We start from the raw sequence: 18,418 nt of genomic DNA, 5'->3' as shown, positions 1-18,418 counted from the left end.
AAAGCTCAAACTTCAAGTTAATACAAATTTCACCATTCCTTAAAGCTCCAAACACCATATTGAAATGTTGAAAATGCTCCTCTTCATGGAAAACTTTAAGGATTCCCACTTATTTAAAGTATAGAAACCTTAGTCAATCTTACCAATTATTGAAATAACAAATATAAAATGTTTGACCATATTTTTGTAAAAGTATTCAAATTTATATGGATTTTATATGATTTGTATAGTTTTTTTGTGATTTTTGAAGTACAATAATTTATTCTAGGGTGATTGTTTTATAATAAATGGTTATTGAGAAATATTTTTGGGGAAAACATGGAAACTTAGACCATGGGTGAAATTTAACCCCTAAATTCTTCCATGATACTCTTGCTAATAATTAAAATGTCATTCGAGTAAACAAAGAAAAACTTACCAATAAAGGGCCTCAATAGTCTTTTCAACAACCTCATGAATGTTCTAGGTTCATTAGTTAGTCCAAATAAATTAACCAACCACTTGTATGGTATGATTTTGCTTCTAAATGTAATCTTCCATTTATCATTTTATCTTAATATTTGAATATGGTGATATATGTTCTTTAGATCTATCTTTGAAAAATATTTGATGCCCCTCAGACTAACCTTCACGCCATCCATATTTAACAATGGGAATTTATATCTAGCTATGATCTTATTTCACACTCAAGAGGGAGTATATGCACAACCTCCATAGACTATCCTGGTCTGATTTAGTTATCATTATAATCATCCTTTTGCTCACGCTCTCCATGATTAAATATTTTGGCAACAATGCTTTATCTAATTGACTCAAGTCCATGTTCTTCATTATACTCATCTTGTTCACTACTTGAGTTGGAAAATCACACTTGGAATCAAGTCTATCTCATGCATTACCTTATTCCTTGATAGTAATCCTTTTGGAAATTTTTTTTGTGTTATTTCATTGTACACTTCCAATATATTCTTTAATTTCCTTGGGACTTATATTTGATCTTACTAACTTTGATACTTGCTTGGAAACACAATGCAACATTCTTTTGCAATCCTCCTTTAGTCTCAAATTTCTTTGCTGAAAAAAACAACATTGCACTTAGCATCATCCTCCATTTGAGATAGTTAGAATTACCTCCCTCCTTATTCATGGTGAATGTATTCTTCCTTTTGTTATGTACTATGCCTATATCATATTGCTATAGCCTTCCCAAGAATAAGTGGCAAGCATCCATGATTATTGTTGGTTCAAATGGAAGACCCAAGGTCTACATGTTCATCCAACAAAGGATGGAGTATTTAGTGTGTTGACATTATCATCTCTAATTCTTAGATTGAAAATGAAGTCTTTTCCAAGACAATATTATAAAGTGCCATGGAAAACTTTACATAAAGAGTAAGGGCTACTTATGTAAATCATAAGCATTCACACATTTTGATACAAAACAAACATCATCTAAATAAAACTATGAATCCTTAGAATTAAGCCTAATCCCATCCATATAAGCATAAACACGAGATAAGTGAGGTGAATAAAATCAACAACACAAACTCTATATTAATTCAAAAGGTGAACTTATACATGATTAGTAGCGCATCATTACAAAGATAAATCCCTCAATACAAGTACATGACTAGAATCTAGTCCATAGACTATGCATCTCTCTAAACACACCTAGGACACAACTGCAACCTTACTAACCATAAACAACATTAGATTCCTATTTATAGCATTTGTAAGATGATTACAAGGAGTTCTATAGGAAAAATTACTTTCCACTTGAATAATCATCATTATCACTTGAATGATCATCTTTACATAAGGAATGAATGTTATGCTATCTTTTAATGATTGTGGTATGCATTAGGATGTATGAGGACTGAACATTACACTTTTTTTAATAATTGCAGTATGCATTATACCTTTTTCTAATAAATGTAGCTTGCATTAAGATATATATTATTCAATCTAATACACTTTATATCCAATGGTTTACATCCCAACATATGTTCTAAGAATATTCTAATCCTAAAAAAATGTGTAAGAATATATCCATGTGGACAACTATTCTATTTATATGATACATGACCTATTTCATGAACGAATTTCATATATGTGAATTATGATGAAATGCTCCAAACTAGTGCCGCTTGCCCTTTGATGAAAAACATCCAAACAAGAGTATCAAGATACCCTCAAACTTTGACCTTCGTTGAGTGAGTACATTTCTATTCTTTAAACAAGGGTATTGGTTCAAAAAGTTGTTTCACAACATCGTCTTTCAATGTGATAAACTATTTTGATAACTATAGTCCACAATGAGTATGGCTCATTCAATTGATTAACAAATTGTCTAATGTTGGCCTTATTAACAATTACTACAATGACCATCCGTATTAAAGGCACACTCATCTCCTTTAGAAGTGAATTCCATTCAATTTTAATGTTGTGCTTACAATCCTATATACACATATTGATATTAGGTTTTCTTGGCTAAATCACACAAGTTTCTTTGTACTGCAAATTTCAGCCTATAATTCATCCATTTGCAACTCGATCATAAATAATTCTATTCATACATGGCTCCTCCATTAGGATTTTCGCTTCCTTTATCATCTCCAAAGTTCCCAGTTCTAAATTCGATGAGTGGTCAATGTTTAATACACACCTTTTTTTCGATCTTAGTGCTTAATCCTCATTGTCCTTAATATATATATAAATATAATTTTATTTTAAATATTAATTGTGTGATATATGATTTAACTCTTTAATGAGAATTTGGAAAACTAGAAGGCCTGTACTCATCTCTGTGAAGCTCTACTAAGTTGAAATCTTAAAAATTAGAGTGTTTATCTTCATCCTTCATATACACAACCTCTTCAATTTAACAATCAAGTGTGATTTCCATAAATCTTGGAATCAAAGCCTCAATGTTCCTATCATTAAATGTGGGGATAAAAGTAATCCCTCTAATTATAAAATGCTTATTATTAGCCTCATCTTAGCCAATATTTGTGGAAGTATTTTGGAAAAAGGATAAGCATATAGCTTGAAATTCATGGAAAAAGAGATAAATGGCAAGTTGTCTTTAGGAGATTTCATTCAATTGTATACAATCTTGTTACACCAAGGACAATTGCATAAGAGTGTTGCAATAATAAAACCAATCTCCTTTGTTGTTATGTTGATTTTTGAAAATCTTTAGACATTGTGACGAGGAATAACCTTTGGAATATGTTAGAAGAGCTAAAAATTCCTTATGAGCTAGGAGTTGTTGTTGTACGGCTACATGAAAGTGTCAATTCCAGGTCTAGGAATACTAATTGGTGGTTGGAAAAAGATAGTTATAATATAAGAGTAAAGCAATGTTGTCCCTCATCCCCTACTCTTTTTGGGATTGACATTGATAAGTTAGAATGTTGGTTGGAAGAAGTTGGTTGTACTAGGCCGACTCTCACATGTATGGTGATCATCTTTCTTCATTATGCTTATGATATTTTTCATATGGCATAGAATCCCTGTGACCTTAATAATCATCTAAGAATCCTATAGGACTTTTGTTTTAATATGGATATGATTGTGAACATGAACAAAACCCATGTTATGACAATTAAATCCCATAAGATCACTTATGAAATTTTCATATATGACAATAATAATTTGGAGGAAGTTCCTTTATACAAATATCTTGGAGTCTATATTCATCATAAGATCAATGGGAACTATAGTGTTGAAAAAATGATAAATGGATGGGGTAAATCTTATTACCCGTTTTAAAACAAATGTAAATTAATAGACCTTTAATTATGGGATAAGAAAAAATCCTATTTGATACTTTTGGCACTCCTAGTATCTTATACATATGTTAGGTATAGGGATGCACTTTCTCTTGAGAATCTTGGAGAAGGATAAAGAAAATCCAAAAGGATTTTGTAACTTATAAGCTTAATATTAAAAACAATACAACATATCCTATTCTCCTCGTAGAAGTGAGTCTCTTCCCCATTGAGTGCATGAGTATGGTTAGGTACTTAATGTACAAGAACAAGATAAACAACATGGATGACAAGATATTTCCCAAAATTACTTCCAACGACAACCATAACCACTAGTGGTTAAAGAGAGGAGTGTGTCAAGTCTTGGCTAAATTGTTGGGGAATACATGAACATGTCATCCCGAGGGTAGCAAAAAAATAAAAAAAATATTATTATGTCTAAATTTAAAGAGAATTTGTGGTGCAATAAAGACCTATCAAATAAAATAAAGCTAATATATTACAAGGAGATGGTCAAACATATTTAGAATATCAAAAGTTGTTAGAAATATGTTGTCATTGATGGAAAAGGTGTCAAAAAATGCCTTAGAAGATCAAGTTTTAGGCACAAGAAGAAGAATAAAGTTAAGCATGAATGAAAATGGTGCAAATACTTTGGAGTCATTTATAGTTCACATATTATCTCAGATGTAGATGAACCCCACCTAGATGGGAAAAGATCTGAAAGATATTTCCAATGGTATGTGGAAGTCTTGAAATGGCCTCCTAGGTCACAAGTTATGGTCAATCAAAGTTAGGGATTCAAAAGTCAAATTCTTTCGGAGCTAAATTAGTTGGAGGACGTTTTTGGTGCATTCACAAAATATAACGTGAAGGTTGGTAGAGTTGAAAAAGGAGGACCAGGTAAATAATAACAAACAAAAGTGTAGTTGGAGTATTTTTAATTAGCCCAAGACAGATCCTACCATCCACACCATCTCAGCAGAGGTAGTTCGACAGATATACCCCGGCGATCTTTCTTGCAGCTCTAAAAAAATGTGCGGAATGGTGTTAGACAGGATGACATGGTTCGACGACAGAAGCAAGTAAATGGACATTGGTGGTCCCCACTCATACCTAAGCCCAATAGAGGGAGCCCACAAAGGCTATCCCATAAGGTTTTAACAAAAGCACTAAGGAGGAAGTGAGATGTCGCAAGCCAAGGTTAAAGAGCAGAAAAGTTTGTGGCGGTTCTTGCAACATGTGCCCCCATCAACGTATCAAAAGGAATGTGTGGGGTTGAGTGCATCAGGTGTTAACAGGAAAGTGGGGTCGCACAATAAGTTGTATTCCCCAAATCGTCGATCTGAAGATTAACGATGAAGATCAATTACACACCCCCTGACTCAAAACCACAAACCACTAAAGGATGCTCGCGCAAACCATGGAATAAGGTAGTGGTTTTAAAGAGCTAGGAAACATGGCAAGAAGAGGAGGGTAGAGAAGTGTCAAAAGGGCCGAACACTTAGAAATTTTTAATGGATGATTTTCTAAAAAAAAAAGGACCACGAGACCTTTCTCTCTCCTCTATGATAGTAGGACAAATTACATAATTTGATTGCCCCTCAAAAGATGATGAAATTTGATGATGTCAGCATGACATGGCCCAATCGGAGGTGGACATGTGGTAGACAAATTTTGTGTTTTTGCATACTTTAATGACCCATTTTTGAGTGAAAATTGGAAGAATCATAGGATGACACATGGCACAAATAACGTTAGTATGACATCATTACACTGGTCAGAGTCTGAAAGTTTTTGAAGCAATGTATGCAAAATTAATGGATTGGCTAGGCATTGAGATGACGTGGGCAGTGTCAGAGATAGTTGAAGCCTGAGTGTAATGCTATTGGCTCACATTTAGAGTAGGAAGACCCCATTGGATAGCTCAGCTTGTAATAACCAACCCAAAAGAAATATTAAAGTAGCCTAGAGGTTTTTCTTAAGGCGACGAGAGGGTTGACAAGGGGTGGACATATGAAAAATGACAAGGATCAATGAAAACCAACGACATTGAGGAAAGGTGGGCCCCATGGGAAAACTAAGCCCGTAAGTAGGACCTCTAAGGTTTTTGAAAGGGTTTACAAGCAAAGGTGTTAGGTTTTGAGTGTCGGGGACGTGGTTCTATGTGCGGGAAACGAGACCAAGGGTGTGGAGAGTTAATGAAGGAAATAAGCCCTCGAAATCTTAAAGATAGGTTTATTGCTCGAAGTGCTAGCCAATGTTCACAACACCTGGTCCTATGAAAGAAACTAGGCTAAGGCACTAGTGAAAGGGGCTTAAGGATCTATTTTAGTGGAACAGTCAGTTTAGTGGTTGTTTTGGAAATTAAGTCAAGTTAAAAGCCCACTAACTTTGGAAAAACCCTACTAGAGCCTATAAATTGCCAAAAATGCTAAAATAAGAAAAATGAGCTAGTTGGTGATGCTGCTAGTGTGATAAATAATGGAAAATTTCTGAAGGTATTGGTGATTGAGGAAGAAAGATAAATTGTTTTACTTTGAAAGCATAGGTGTCATTAATGGTTCTAGTGTGAAAATGAATGAAAGATGAATCATTGAGGGTCAAGCAAGTTGTATCTTGTAGGTTAGAGGTTGGTGCTACTTCCAGTAGTTGCTTGTAAATAGTTGAGGTCATAGCTCCATTCAGTTGTAGTTGATATATCAAAGAGTTGTAGCTTCCTAATGGTTGTATCTAGAGAATTGTAATAACAATTGGTAGCTTGGTTGTAGTCTTGTGAAGGAATTGAAGAGCAGTTTGAAGAATTTGTGTGTTTCTTGCGTTACTAAAATTATTTCATGTCATGCCCATGTTGAATTGTTTACGATGTCCTAATATCATTGCATAAGCGAAAGAAAAATTTAATTTGTTAAAATTACTACAATATTGATTCAACTCCCCTCTAAGTATTGTCCTCGTTTCCAACAATTGGTATCAGAGCCAGGTTAGTTTAGATTAGTTTAATAGTTGGAAGAAGGATCTAGGACCATGGCAAACCAGGAAGGAGGATTTACCAATAGGGAACCAATGTTCAATGGAACAAACTATGTGTTTTGGAAAGTAAGGATGAAGACCTACATTCAATCACTTGAAGCTGATGTATGGGATGTTGTGGAAGAAGAATATCAAAAGCCTCCAATAGTAATTACCAAGTATTAGAAGATGGAGTTCACATGCAATGCGAAAGCCATGAAATCCCTACTTGCTAGCCTGCTTGAATCAAAACTTGTCAAAGTGATGGACTTCACATCTGCCAAATCTATCTAGGATAAGATGAGTAGCTGCTATGAAGGTGACAACAAGGTAAAGATATCTAAATTTCAAGGTTATATGATGAAATTTGAGTCTTTAAGGATGCATGATGATGAAGTTGTTAGAATATTATATATTACGGAGCAATGGAACACATAAAATATTGCAGAAATATAAACACAGAAAACACACAAAACAAGAGAGACACAGATATACGTGGTTCACCCAGTTTGGGCTACGTCCACACCGAACAGCCAGTCCTTCCTTTCTATTATCCAGCAAAATGAAGAGACACAACCTACAACAAATCCGTTGTAATATCCTCTATTTTCTCTCACAGTCTCACCTCTCTATTTCTTGCTCATAGAATACACATCTATTTCACAGCCTCAAATACAATGCCCTCATACAAAGAGAGGGGTTTCCTTCTAGGGCAAAAAACCATAAACTAAACATAAGTTCTATCGTCAGATCATCCGCCTAATGAACGGCCCAGATTGACTAGAAATTACTATACTTTTACAAGGCAATTTTACAGCTGTTTTTAGCTTCGGGGGCGCTGCCCCCGAAACCCCCCGCCAGGGGGGGGCTCCCAAAGGTCACGGCCGCCCCCCCTGGACCCCCCTGCAGCGAATATTTTATGGGTGGCGTTGCTGCCCCCATTTTGAACTGGGGTCCAATGTGGCGGTACTTTTGAATATAGAAGATAATCAGGCTCCACACCCAACAATCTCCCACTTGGAGACCAAGGATAATTTTAGGGGCGAATGTTCGCCCTTTGGCGAAATTAAGGGGTTTTAAATTTTTAGTGGGCGAATATTTTGTATCATAGTACATTTTTACAAATCACCTCAAATAGCCCACCTTATTTTAAGGGAGAGGGTAAAAAGGGTAAATTTAGCCCTTGAAATTAGGACTTACAACCTTCCATTCGCCCATTTTCAAGAATAGGTTTTATTTAAGTGAATCCATTCGCCCATTTTCAAGAATAGGTTTTATTTAAGTGAATCCTATGGGCCAAATACCATATTTATAAAAGAGGTATGGTAAATTAATAAAAATATAAATAAATGAGAGGTATGGTAAATTAATTAAACATTTTTTATATTTACTCCATAAGTCACCTTATATACATGTAAGGGTGTAAACAAATAAAAATATAAGTAAAGTGGAGGTATGATAAATAAATAAAACGACTTTTTATACTTACTCAAAAGGTATGGAAAATAAATAAAAATATAAATAAACTAGACGTATCATAAATAAATAAAACCTCTTTTTATATTTAGTCCATAACCCTCGTTCTATTTATGAAGGCTCAAGAAAGAGGTTTTATTTAAGTGAATCCTATGGGCCAAATACCATATTTGTAAAAGAGGTATGGTAAATTAATAAAAATATAAATAAACGAGAGGTATGGTAAACAAATAAAACATTTTTTTATATTTACTCCATAAGTCACCTTATATTTATGAACACTCAAAAAATGGGTTATATTTAGGTCAAACCTATGGCCAAAATACTATGGGACAAATACCATGGACTAGATTGTTATTAATACCATGCAAAAAACCATTATTAACCCTAATATTAGAATTAATAAAAATAAAAATGGCACATGGTATTGACCCATGGTATTCACCAAAATGGCACATGGTATTGACCCATGGTATTCACCTGGAATGTAGCCTATTTAAATGGGGGAATTAAACCAGCATGTAGCCTATGCTAAGATTCACTAGGACATTACAAAGTTTTATTATTTAGTGAAAGACTCGCCAAGATCTTACAAGATTTTATAATTGAGTAAAATATTCGCCATGCCTGGTGAGAGATTCGCCAAAAAATTATATATACATATTATATTATTGATAAAATCGCCTTCCATTTTTCCTATATACCATAGAGATTCGCCCATTTATTATATTTATAAATTTAGGGGGGGTTCTTAAAATTTTCCCTGTTGGAGACTGATTGTAGCAACTCCACCACTACTCCATTTGTTGGACAATGACTCCTCTTTGGACCTGGATGTTTCTCATCTTCATCGTCATCCTTGAAGACCAACTGAAACTGAGCATATTCTTAGTTTCTCCCTGCTTACAACTTTTGTTAGCATATTTGCAGGGTTCTGGCTAGTGTGTATCTTTTCCAGCTTCAACTCTCCATCTTCCAACACTGATCGTATGAAATGGTACTTGAGATGTATATGTTTAGTCCTGGAATGAAATGCTGAGTTCTTTGCAAGATGAATGGCACTTTGACTATCACTGTATAATGTGCCCATATCATGCTCCTTACCCAATTCACCCATAAACCTTTGTAACCAAATCATTTCTTTACTAGCCTCTGTAGCAGCAACATACTCTGCTTCTGTTGTTGAAAGTGCAACAACACTTTGGATTTTTGAAACCCAACTGACAGCTGTTCCACCAACAGTGAATACATATCCTGTAGTGCTCCTCCTGTTATCTCTGTCACTTGCCATATCTGCATCAACATATCCCTGTAGAGAAATGTTTGAACCACCAAAGCATAATGCTTGATTTGTGGTACCTTTCAAATATTTGAGAATCCATTTCACTACCATCCAATGTTCCTTTCCTGGATTGTTCATGTACCTGCTTACAACTCCCACTGCATGTGCAATATCAGGCCTTGTGCAGACCATTGCATACATTAAGCTTCCAACTGCTGATGCATATGGAACTTTAGACATATAATCCACGTCTTCTTGGGTCTTTGGGCACATTTCCTTACTAAGTTTGAAATGGCTAGCAAAAGGTGTACTAACTGGTTTTGCATTTTGCATATTAAATATTTTCAACACCTTTTGTATGTACTCATTCTGAGACAATGTTAATTTGCGATTTTTCCTGTCTCTAGTTATTCTCATACCGAGGATTTGTTTTGCAGCTCCCAAATCCTTCATTGCAAATGAATTTGCCAATTTTCTTTTGAGCACATTTATTTCCTGCATGTTAGTCCCTGCAACAAGCATATCATCTACATACAATAACAATATAATATAGCAGCCATCATTTTGCTTTTTCAGATAAACACAATGGTCAGAGTGACATCTAGTATAACCTTGTTCAGACATAAACTTGTCAAATTTTAGATACCACTGCCTTGGAGCTTGTTTTAAGCCATACAAGCTCTTCTTCAACCTGCACACTAGTTTCTCCTTACCTTTCACCTCATATTCTTGTGGCTGCTGCATATATATCTCTTCCTCCAAATCCCCATGGAGAAAGGCTGTCTTTACATCTAACTGCTCAAGATGCAAATCTTCAGCTGCTACAAGACTTAAAATGGTTATGATTGAAGTCATTTTAACAACAAGAGAAAATATTTCATCAAAATAAATACCTTTCTTTTGTGCAAACCCCTTCACCACAATTCTAGCTTTGTACCTTTGTTTTCCTCCATCTTCTTCCTTTAGCCTGTAAACTCATTTATTCTTCAATGTAGTTTTTCCTGCAGGCAACCTGACTAAATCCCAAGTCTGGTTATGCATTAAGGAGTCCATCTCTTCTTCCATGGATACCTCCCACTTCTTCCTGCTTTCAACCTGCATTGCTTCTTCATAACATTCTGGTTCACTAGAATCAGTCAACAATAAATAATATAATGAAGGAGAGTATTGTTCAGGGGGTCTACTTATCCTGGTAGATCTTCTAACACCACTTTCAAGTGTTTGGGGTGCCTGTTGTAGTTGTGATGGTTGCTGTTGTTGTGGTTGTTGATTATTATTATTTTCAGGCACCTTTACTTTTTTAGTGATTTCATCAAGAACTGCATATTCCTTGTTTTCCTTTTCTTTTTTCTTTTCCTACAACTGATTCTTATACAAGACCTTTTCATTGAATATTACATCTCTGCTCCTAATGATTTTGTGATTTTCATAATCATATAAGCGATACCAAAATCATTAACACCATATCCAATAAAGGTACATTTCTTTGACTTTGCCTCAAGCTTTGTTCTATTTTCTTTATCAATATGGACAAAGGCCTCACAACCAAAATGCTTTAAAATAGAGTAGTTTACCTTTTTACCTGTCCATGCTTCCTCTGGAACACCACCATCCAAGGAACTTGACGGCCCTCTATTTATTAGTTAAACAATAGTATCTACAGCATCTGCCCAAAACTGTAAAGGCAATCCTGCATGCAATCTCATGCAGCTTGCACGCTCCATGATTGTTCTGTTCATCCTTTCTGACACACCATTTTCTTGTGGTGTTCTTGGAACTGTCTTCTCTCTGCGAATTCCATGCTCTGAACAGTATCTATCAAACTCTTTGCTGCAATATTCACCTCCATTGTCTGATCTAAGACACTTCAATTTCTTTCCTGTCTCAATCTCAACCAAAGCTTTCCATTTCTTGAAAGTATCAAATACATCAGATTTATTCTTAATACAATAAATCCAAGTTTTTCTAGTTGCATCATCAATAAAGGTAACATAATAACGAGAGCCACTGAGAGATGATATCTGAGTTGGTCCCCATACGCTGTATGCACAAGCTCTAATTTTTCGCTATTCTTTTCTTTCCTGACTCTGAGAAATCTGACTCTCTTTTGTTTTCCATAAATGCAGTTCTCACAGAAGTCCAAATCAACATTCTTCAAACCTGGCAACAAATTCCTTGAGTGAAGAATCTTCATCCCTTTTTCACTCATGTGTCCAAGCCTATGATGCCATAATGCTGCATCTGCTCCTTTGGAAGTCAAAGCATTAACAGAGTTAGAAATACCATTGCATAAATACAATGTACCAACCTTTTCGCCTTTTGCTATTACCAGGGCTCCTTTGGTCACCTTCCAAGCTTTATCTGTGAAAGTTGTCACACAACCTTCACCGCCTAACTGCCCTGTTGAAATCAGATTTTTCTTTAGATCTGGAACATGCCTTACCTCCTTTAGTAGCCATTGGTTTCCATTCTGTTGTTTTACAAGAACCTTACCCATTCCAACAATTTTACAGGGTTTATCATCACCCAGACGAACTTGTCCAAACTCTCCTTGAACATAGTCATGAAAGTATTTCTTATCAGGTGTGGCATGGAATGAGGCCCCTGAATCTACCACCTAGGAATCAGTAATATTTTCTAAAGAAAGAATCAAAGCATCTTGTAACACCTCACCTGTCACATTTGCTTCATGATTGTTTTCTTGTTGTGCATCTCCTTCTTTTCCCTTCCGAGATCTACAGTCTTTCTTTAGGTGTCCTTTCTTCCCACATTTCCACCACACTATCCCTGATCTGGACTTGGATCTGCCTTTCCTTGATTTACTGCGATATCCTGAGCTCTTTCCTCTTTCCATTTTTCTTCCTCTAGACTCTGCACTCAAAGCATTTCCCGATGTCTCACCGGAGCTTTTCCATTGCATTTCCTCACTAAGGATAGCACCGACAACATCATCAAACTTTAAAGTACTAGATCTAGAAACGGAGTTACTAATGGCCATTACCAAACCATTCCAACTTTCTTGTAATGAGCACAAGAATAACAGAGCTCTAACTTCATCATCAAAGTTTACCCTACAAAACTTAACTGACTTGTAACTGTATTACAATCATTTAAATGGTCTGCAACAGATCCACCTTCCGACGTCTTCATATTAAATAACCGTTTCATAAGAAATACCTTGTTTGAGGCCGAGGGTTTTTCATATAGTTTCGACAACGTCTGCATCAAACCCTCTGTCGTGGTTTCCTTCGAAATGTTGAAGGCGACTGATGTAGCAAGGCACAACCGTATTGTTCCGAGTTCCTTTCTATCGAGAAGGTTCCATTCTTCGTCTTTCATACCCGTCGGCATATTTGATTTTCCGCCCAATGGTAGGTATAGATCTTTCTGATACAGATAATCTTCCATCTGCATCTTCCACAGCGAGAAGTTTTGGCCATTAAATTTCTCGACCCTAAACTTACCATCTTCTGCCATTGCTCCCACTCGAACCAGGAACCCTACTTTCCTGCGAGTTTATCAGCCAAATAGACCTTTGGCTCTGATACCAGTTGTTAGAATATTATATATTACGGAGCAATGGAACACATAAAATATTGCAGAAATATAAACACAGAAAACACACAAAACAAGAGAGACATAGATATACGTGGTTCACCCAGTTTGGGCTACGTCCACCCCGAACAGCCAGTCCTTCCTTTCTATTATCTAGCAAAATGAAGAGACACAACCTACAGCAAATCCGCTGTAATATCCTCTGTTTTCTCTCACAGTCTCACCTCTCTATTTCTCGCTCACAGAATACACATCTATTTCACAGCCTCAAATACAATGCCCTCATACAAAGAGAGGGGTTGCCTTTTAGGGAAAAAAACCCTAAACTAAACATAAGTTCTACCGTCAGATCATCCGCCTAATGAACGGCCCAGATTGACTAGAAATTACTATACTTTTACAAGGCAATTTTACACCTGTTTTTAGCTTCGGGGGCACTGCCCCCGAAACCCCCCCCAGCGAATATTTTACAGGCGGCGTTGCCGCCCCCATTTTAAACTGGGGTCCAATGTGGCGATACTTTTGAATATAGAAGATAATCAAGCTCCACACCCAACATAAGTTATTGCAAAGTAGTTTTAAGAGTTTACGAAGTTGTGAACACCATAAGAGATATTAATGAGAAGCTATATGAAGTTGTGGTAGTTCAAAAAGTGTTGAGATCTCTTCTTGAAAGGTTTAATCCCGAGCTTTCAACCATTGAAGACATGTCTAATATGAAGTATATCACTCTAGATCAATTACTTGGCATCCTTACTACTTATGAGAAAGAAGGCTAAAACTAGAGTCTCTATGTTCAAGAAGACAACTCCTCTGAAAATGAAGTCAACCACTACTCATATGAGGAAAGAGATGTTGAAATCCTAAAATAGTTGATGATGGTGGCCGTAGAAAATTTGCAAGTCAAATGTATCAATTTTGATGATGAAGAGGGTAAAATTGACCTAGAAGGAGAGCTGGTAGGTGCACTTGAGGAAATATAAAGGTTGATAAATCTATGAAGGATTCATTGATCAAAGAAAAGGCTGAAGTTGTTGAACCATTTCTATTGCAAGTATAAGAAGGTAAGAAGATCCAAGAATCCCTGAACCAACAGTCGAATGAAAAGAATCAGGCTTGTGAAAGGCTCGAAGTGTTGTCGTTCTATATTTTTTAGGTTGAGGGAGTAAACACATAGGACATCATCAAAACCACTTTGGAAGCTGGGATCTAGCCCTGCCAGCTTTAGAGAGGGATATCTCTGTAAAATTTAGCTATGTTTTATATGAATTTTAGGCTAGTTATTATTGTACTGGTTGTTTTAATTTGATTGGTTTGGTTGATTAAATTGTCATAATTCCAGTGGGCTATGGAGTCTATATATTAAACTGATTTTGGCATCAAATTTTAGAGGAGTTTTCACAAGGCAAGCTAGGCTACACTATTTGGATCTTTTTAGAAATTAAATGGATTGTGAAATAGCAGAAAATGTAAGGCTCAGTAGCAATTATGGAGCAATTAATAATTCCTTAATTTGACTTCAGAAGAAAACATGTAAATTACTAATAGCTAGAATAGGGTGCTCTAAATAACATATCCTACTCATCACAGTTTCTGTTAAGTAATTGAGATTTTTAGAATAATAGAGAAAGAAAAACAATGTTTAAACAAATAAACAGAAGAAACACATCACCATTTGGTACACCACATGAATCCTGTGAAAGGTCCCTGTATTATTGATGCTCTAGTGATTTTAAAAATTTACAATATGTAGAAGAAATTACATTCAGAAATCAACATCTATCACTTCAAACTATGAAGTATTTATACAAATTCTAAACTAAAATATCTTGAAAAAAATATCAAGATTTGTTTACAAATATCTCAAACTGTATTACACAAATAAAACTAAAACATAGAACAATCAAAACTAATGAATCTATTTGGCACTATCCTTGTGGATTTCTGGTGACAAAGAAGAGAAATTCAAATTTGATAGCAACTCTTATTTGATGAGGTGGCTTCCAAGTCACTATCTGTCTTTGAGCTTTTTCCTCTCGAAATTTTGAAACATAGGGTCCTGTAATACCTTTATATATACCAAACCATAATAGATGTTAGAAATCTAAGAGAGGTTGTTGTAAATTATGATGTTGTAAACAAAAACCTCTTTCAGTTTTTGAAAATTCATTTCTTATTATCCACAATATGCTCTGCAAAAAGGTGACTGAAATAGGACATTGCGCAGTTGGAAAAAATAGGCTAAACTGATGAGAGTGAATCTCCAAATCCTTGATAGATATATGAAACATGAGAAAGGATTTTGTATCTTGGCATATTATGAACCAAACCCTCATCCATTTTCCCAAGGTTCATCTTTGATTATCCACAATATTCTCTACAAAAAGGTGAATGAAATAGGAAATTTCTGGAAACTATTCCTTGAAAGAATCATTAGTATATCCCAAACCATAACAGCCATTAGAAAAACGAAAGATATTTTTATACAAGAAGATGTTAGAAACAAAAACCTCTTTCAGTATTTGAAAATACGTCCTCAGTTGTTTGTAATCCATGTTTGAAAGTATTGTGTTGTATAGGGAAAAAAAAATAGTTTTACTTGACCATGAAACGAACATATGACGTGGAGGTGGGAGGTGACATGGAGGTACATGGTTGGAAAGAAGGTGATTAGGTGGAATAATAGGAGTGGCGAAGGTGTTAGGTAGGGACAACGGTAAAGAAGTGAGGGGGAAACAATTTTGGAGGGGGTAGGGAGCAGTAGGTAGTATAGGCTGGGGGGGGGTGCGAAATGTTGAGAGGAGGCCATGTGGTGATGGGGCCCAGCAGGAAATACCATTTTTTCGGACAACCTTCCCCCGCCAATAAATGTAGGATGGAGGGGGGGGGGGGGGGGTGGGGGGGGGGGGCGGGGCGAAATAAAAAATGGGTGCCGTCAATCCAAAAGAGCGGAAAATCCCAAGGTGTTTGACTATGACCCCTTTTAACCATAAACAACAAAACATATTTTTGTCCATATGCACCTCTTTGATAATGCTTTAAGATAATACTTTGGATAAAAAATTGATGAATTTGCATTATCCCTTTGTGGCTTTTAATATTTTCTTGAAACTTAGGATAAAAGGAAAATATGAAATTTCTAAAAAATACTCAATCACCTTGAGATCCTATAAATTATAGGACCCTAACAGTGGCTCCAGCTGGGGATGGCGCTCTCCATGTGAGGTGCAAAGAACACCATAGAATAGTAACCTGATCCATTGGGATGATCCCAAAACCTGCAACCTGTTCTTCCATAAAATCTCTGCTACTTAAAAACTCTCAAACTAAAATCAAAAACATTCTGCACATTGAAATATGAAATATACACTGAAATGAAAGTTGTACTGTAATCTGAAACTGAAATTGGAAAGAATTCATTGAAAAACAAAAATGCCCAAGGCACTGAGCTTATTTGCACTCTGTTACCTACTCTAATCTGATAAAATGATTGCCATATCAAGTGATAACAAACATACAGTGCAACCATTCAAGAAAATGGACACTTAACTAAAGTTTGCATTCCACTTCTTTAGGCGAAAAAATAAATTCAGAAAATGGCAACTCAACTTTTCCACTAGATCCAATAGCTGCATTAATGAATCTGGAAGATTCTCCCTTCACCAATGACTGCAATAAACTAACCAAAGGATCATGGAAAACTTGCAACATAAGATCTTCAAGATGATTTAAAACAGGAAAGCAAAACTCATTCCAAACTGTTGTTTTTCTTATGTATTGAAACCGATTCTCTTCAAACAGAATGGGAGAAAACTGCTTTTCCTTGTTATTATCCACTGTAGTCAAGTGTTCTGAATGCTCTTGAATCTCCTCAAATATGACAACAATATCATATGCAACAGGCAAATCCTTATCATTCGCTTGGTCACACAAAATCTTACAAGGCAGTTGCAAATTCTCATTAATTTCAAGTGAAGGAATATGACTTGCATCAACATTTTTCCTTTCTTCATTAACATCCAAGGAAGAAACTAATGATTGAGAAGTTTTATTATCTTATTCAAGGGATGTAACTTGAGACAAGATATAACATGAAAGAGAATTAGAAACAAGATCTTCATCATGCAAATATGCTTGGTCTTTAATCACTAAAGAAAACACTAGTTGAAAATGTTCTTGTGGATCAAGAGAATTAAGCTCTGCTAGTTCTTCTTTCAGATCACAAGATTTCTGTAAATCAACAAACGGATGTTCAACAATATGCTCAATCACATTTACTCGCTGATTAGTAAAAGGAATTTGTTCTTTAATTTGATCTTTTGCAATTGAGACTACCACAGTTTTGATGTGTTCATCCATGGTATCTGAAATATCCTGCTGATTTTCACTGTTGTCCTCTTCTTGATCGGGTTCAGGCTGCTGAATTTCTTCCTTAACCTCTGGCTGATCAGTTTGTTGTGGTGCTGCAAGCATTGTTTCATCTGGGGAATCTCACAGGGGCTTCACTTGGAGACCAATACCATACCATGTGGGTTCATATTAGGGGATATTTATTGAGGGAAAAATGACATAATATATCGGGGATATATAGGGGGAGAGGGTTTTTATATTAGTAGGTATAAAAAATGAGTCCAAAGTTAATGAAAAAATATAAAGGGGCATAAAAAATGTTAACAAAAAAATGGATACATACAATATCTAGTGAAAATAGGCGTTTTTAAATTGGGAAGGTGTATTGGGTTTATATTGGTAGGGGGTTAAATAATGTGATTTTTAGAGGTATTTTCCAATATGTAGTCAAATTAAGGGTGTTGTTTAATATGCCATGAAAAAACGTGATATGTCAGAGGTTCATTGAGTGAAGCCCCTGTGGGGAATATTCATGAAGATATAGACAACATACATCCTCTATTTCTTCCTTATGGGAAGAACATTCAAGCAAGACTTCTACTTTTTGTTCGTAATGTTGGAAAGGATTTCCATATAAAGCCTCTAGTATTTCATCATTTGCGAACTGATCATCATTATAGTAATCTTCCAGATATTGAATAAAACTTTCAAAATGATCACAACAGTTTTGAATCAGCAACAAAGATGGATAATCCTCTCTTTATTTCTCTCAAAAAACAGTAAGAAAATTCTTTAACGAAAATATATTAGCAGCAAGCAGATTTTCATACTAAGTTCTAGCATTTTCCTCCAAAGTTGCCATAAAAATTTTCATAAGACAATCTTCAAAAAATTTGACATTAAGCTTACGGATGTGCATATGAAACCTCAATAAATGTACAATGACATCATCTCATTTTTTATCTTTAAA

General features: G+C 35.5%; 1 protein-coding gene across 1 annotated transcript in view; it reads left to right on the top strand.

Annotated features, from left to right (window-relative positions):
* LOC149197807 (alpha-dioxygenase 1-like) overlaps positions 1-17,063 on the top strand; it is a 182,188-nt gene extending 165,125 nt beyond the window's left edge. The window contains exon 6 of the mRNA XM_089408815.1: positions 17,001-17,063. Within this exon, the coding sequence (XP_089264941.1) occupies positions 17,001-17,063 (63 nt within the window). The remainder of the gene's footprint in view (positions 1-17,000) is intronic.
* The last annotated feature ends 1,355 nt before the right edge of the window (positions 17,064-18,418 follow it).

The sequence above is a fragment of the Pinus tabuliformis genome, chromosome 2_2 (genome assembly GCF_031772625.1).
Source record: "Pinus tabuliformis cultivar Carrire ecotype Pingquan chromosome 2_2, CPIR1, whole genome shotgun sequence".
Classification (NCBI taxonomy): Eukaryota; Viridiplantae; Streptophyta; class Pinopsida; order Pinales; family Pinaceae; genus Pinus; species Pinus tabuliformis.
This window is presented reverse-complemented; position numbering and strand designations above follow the sequence as displayed.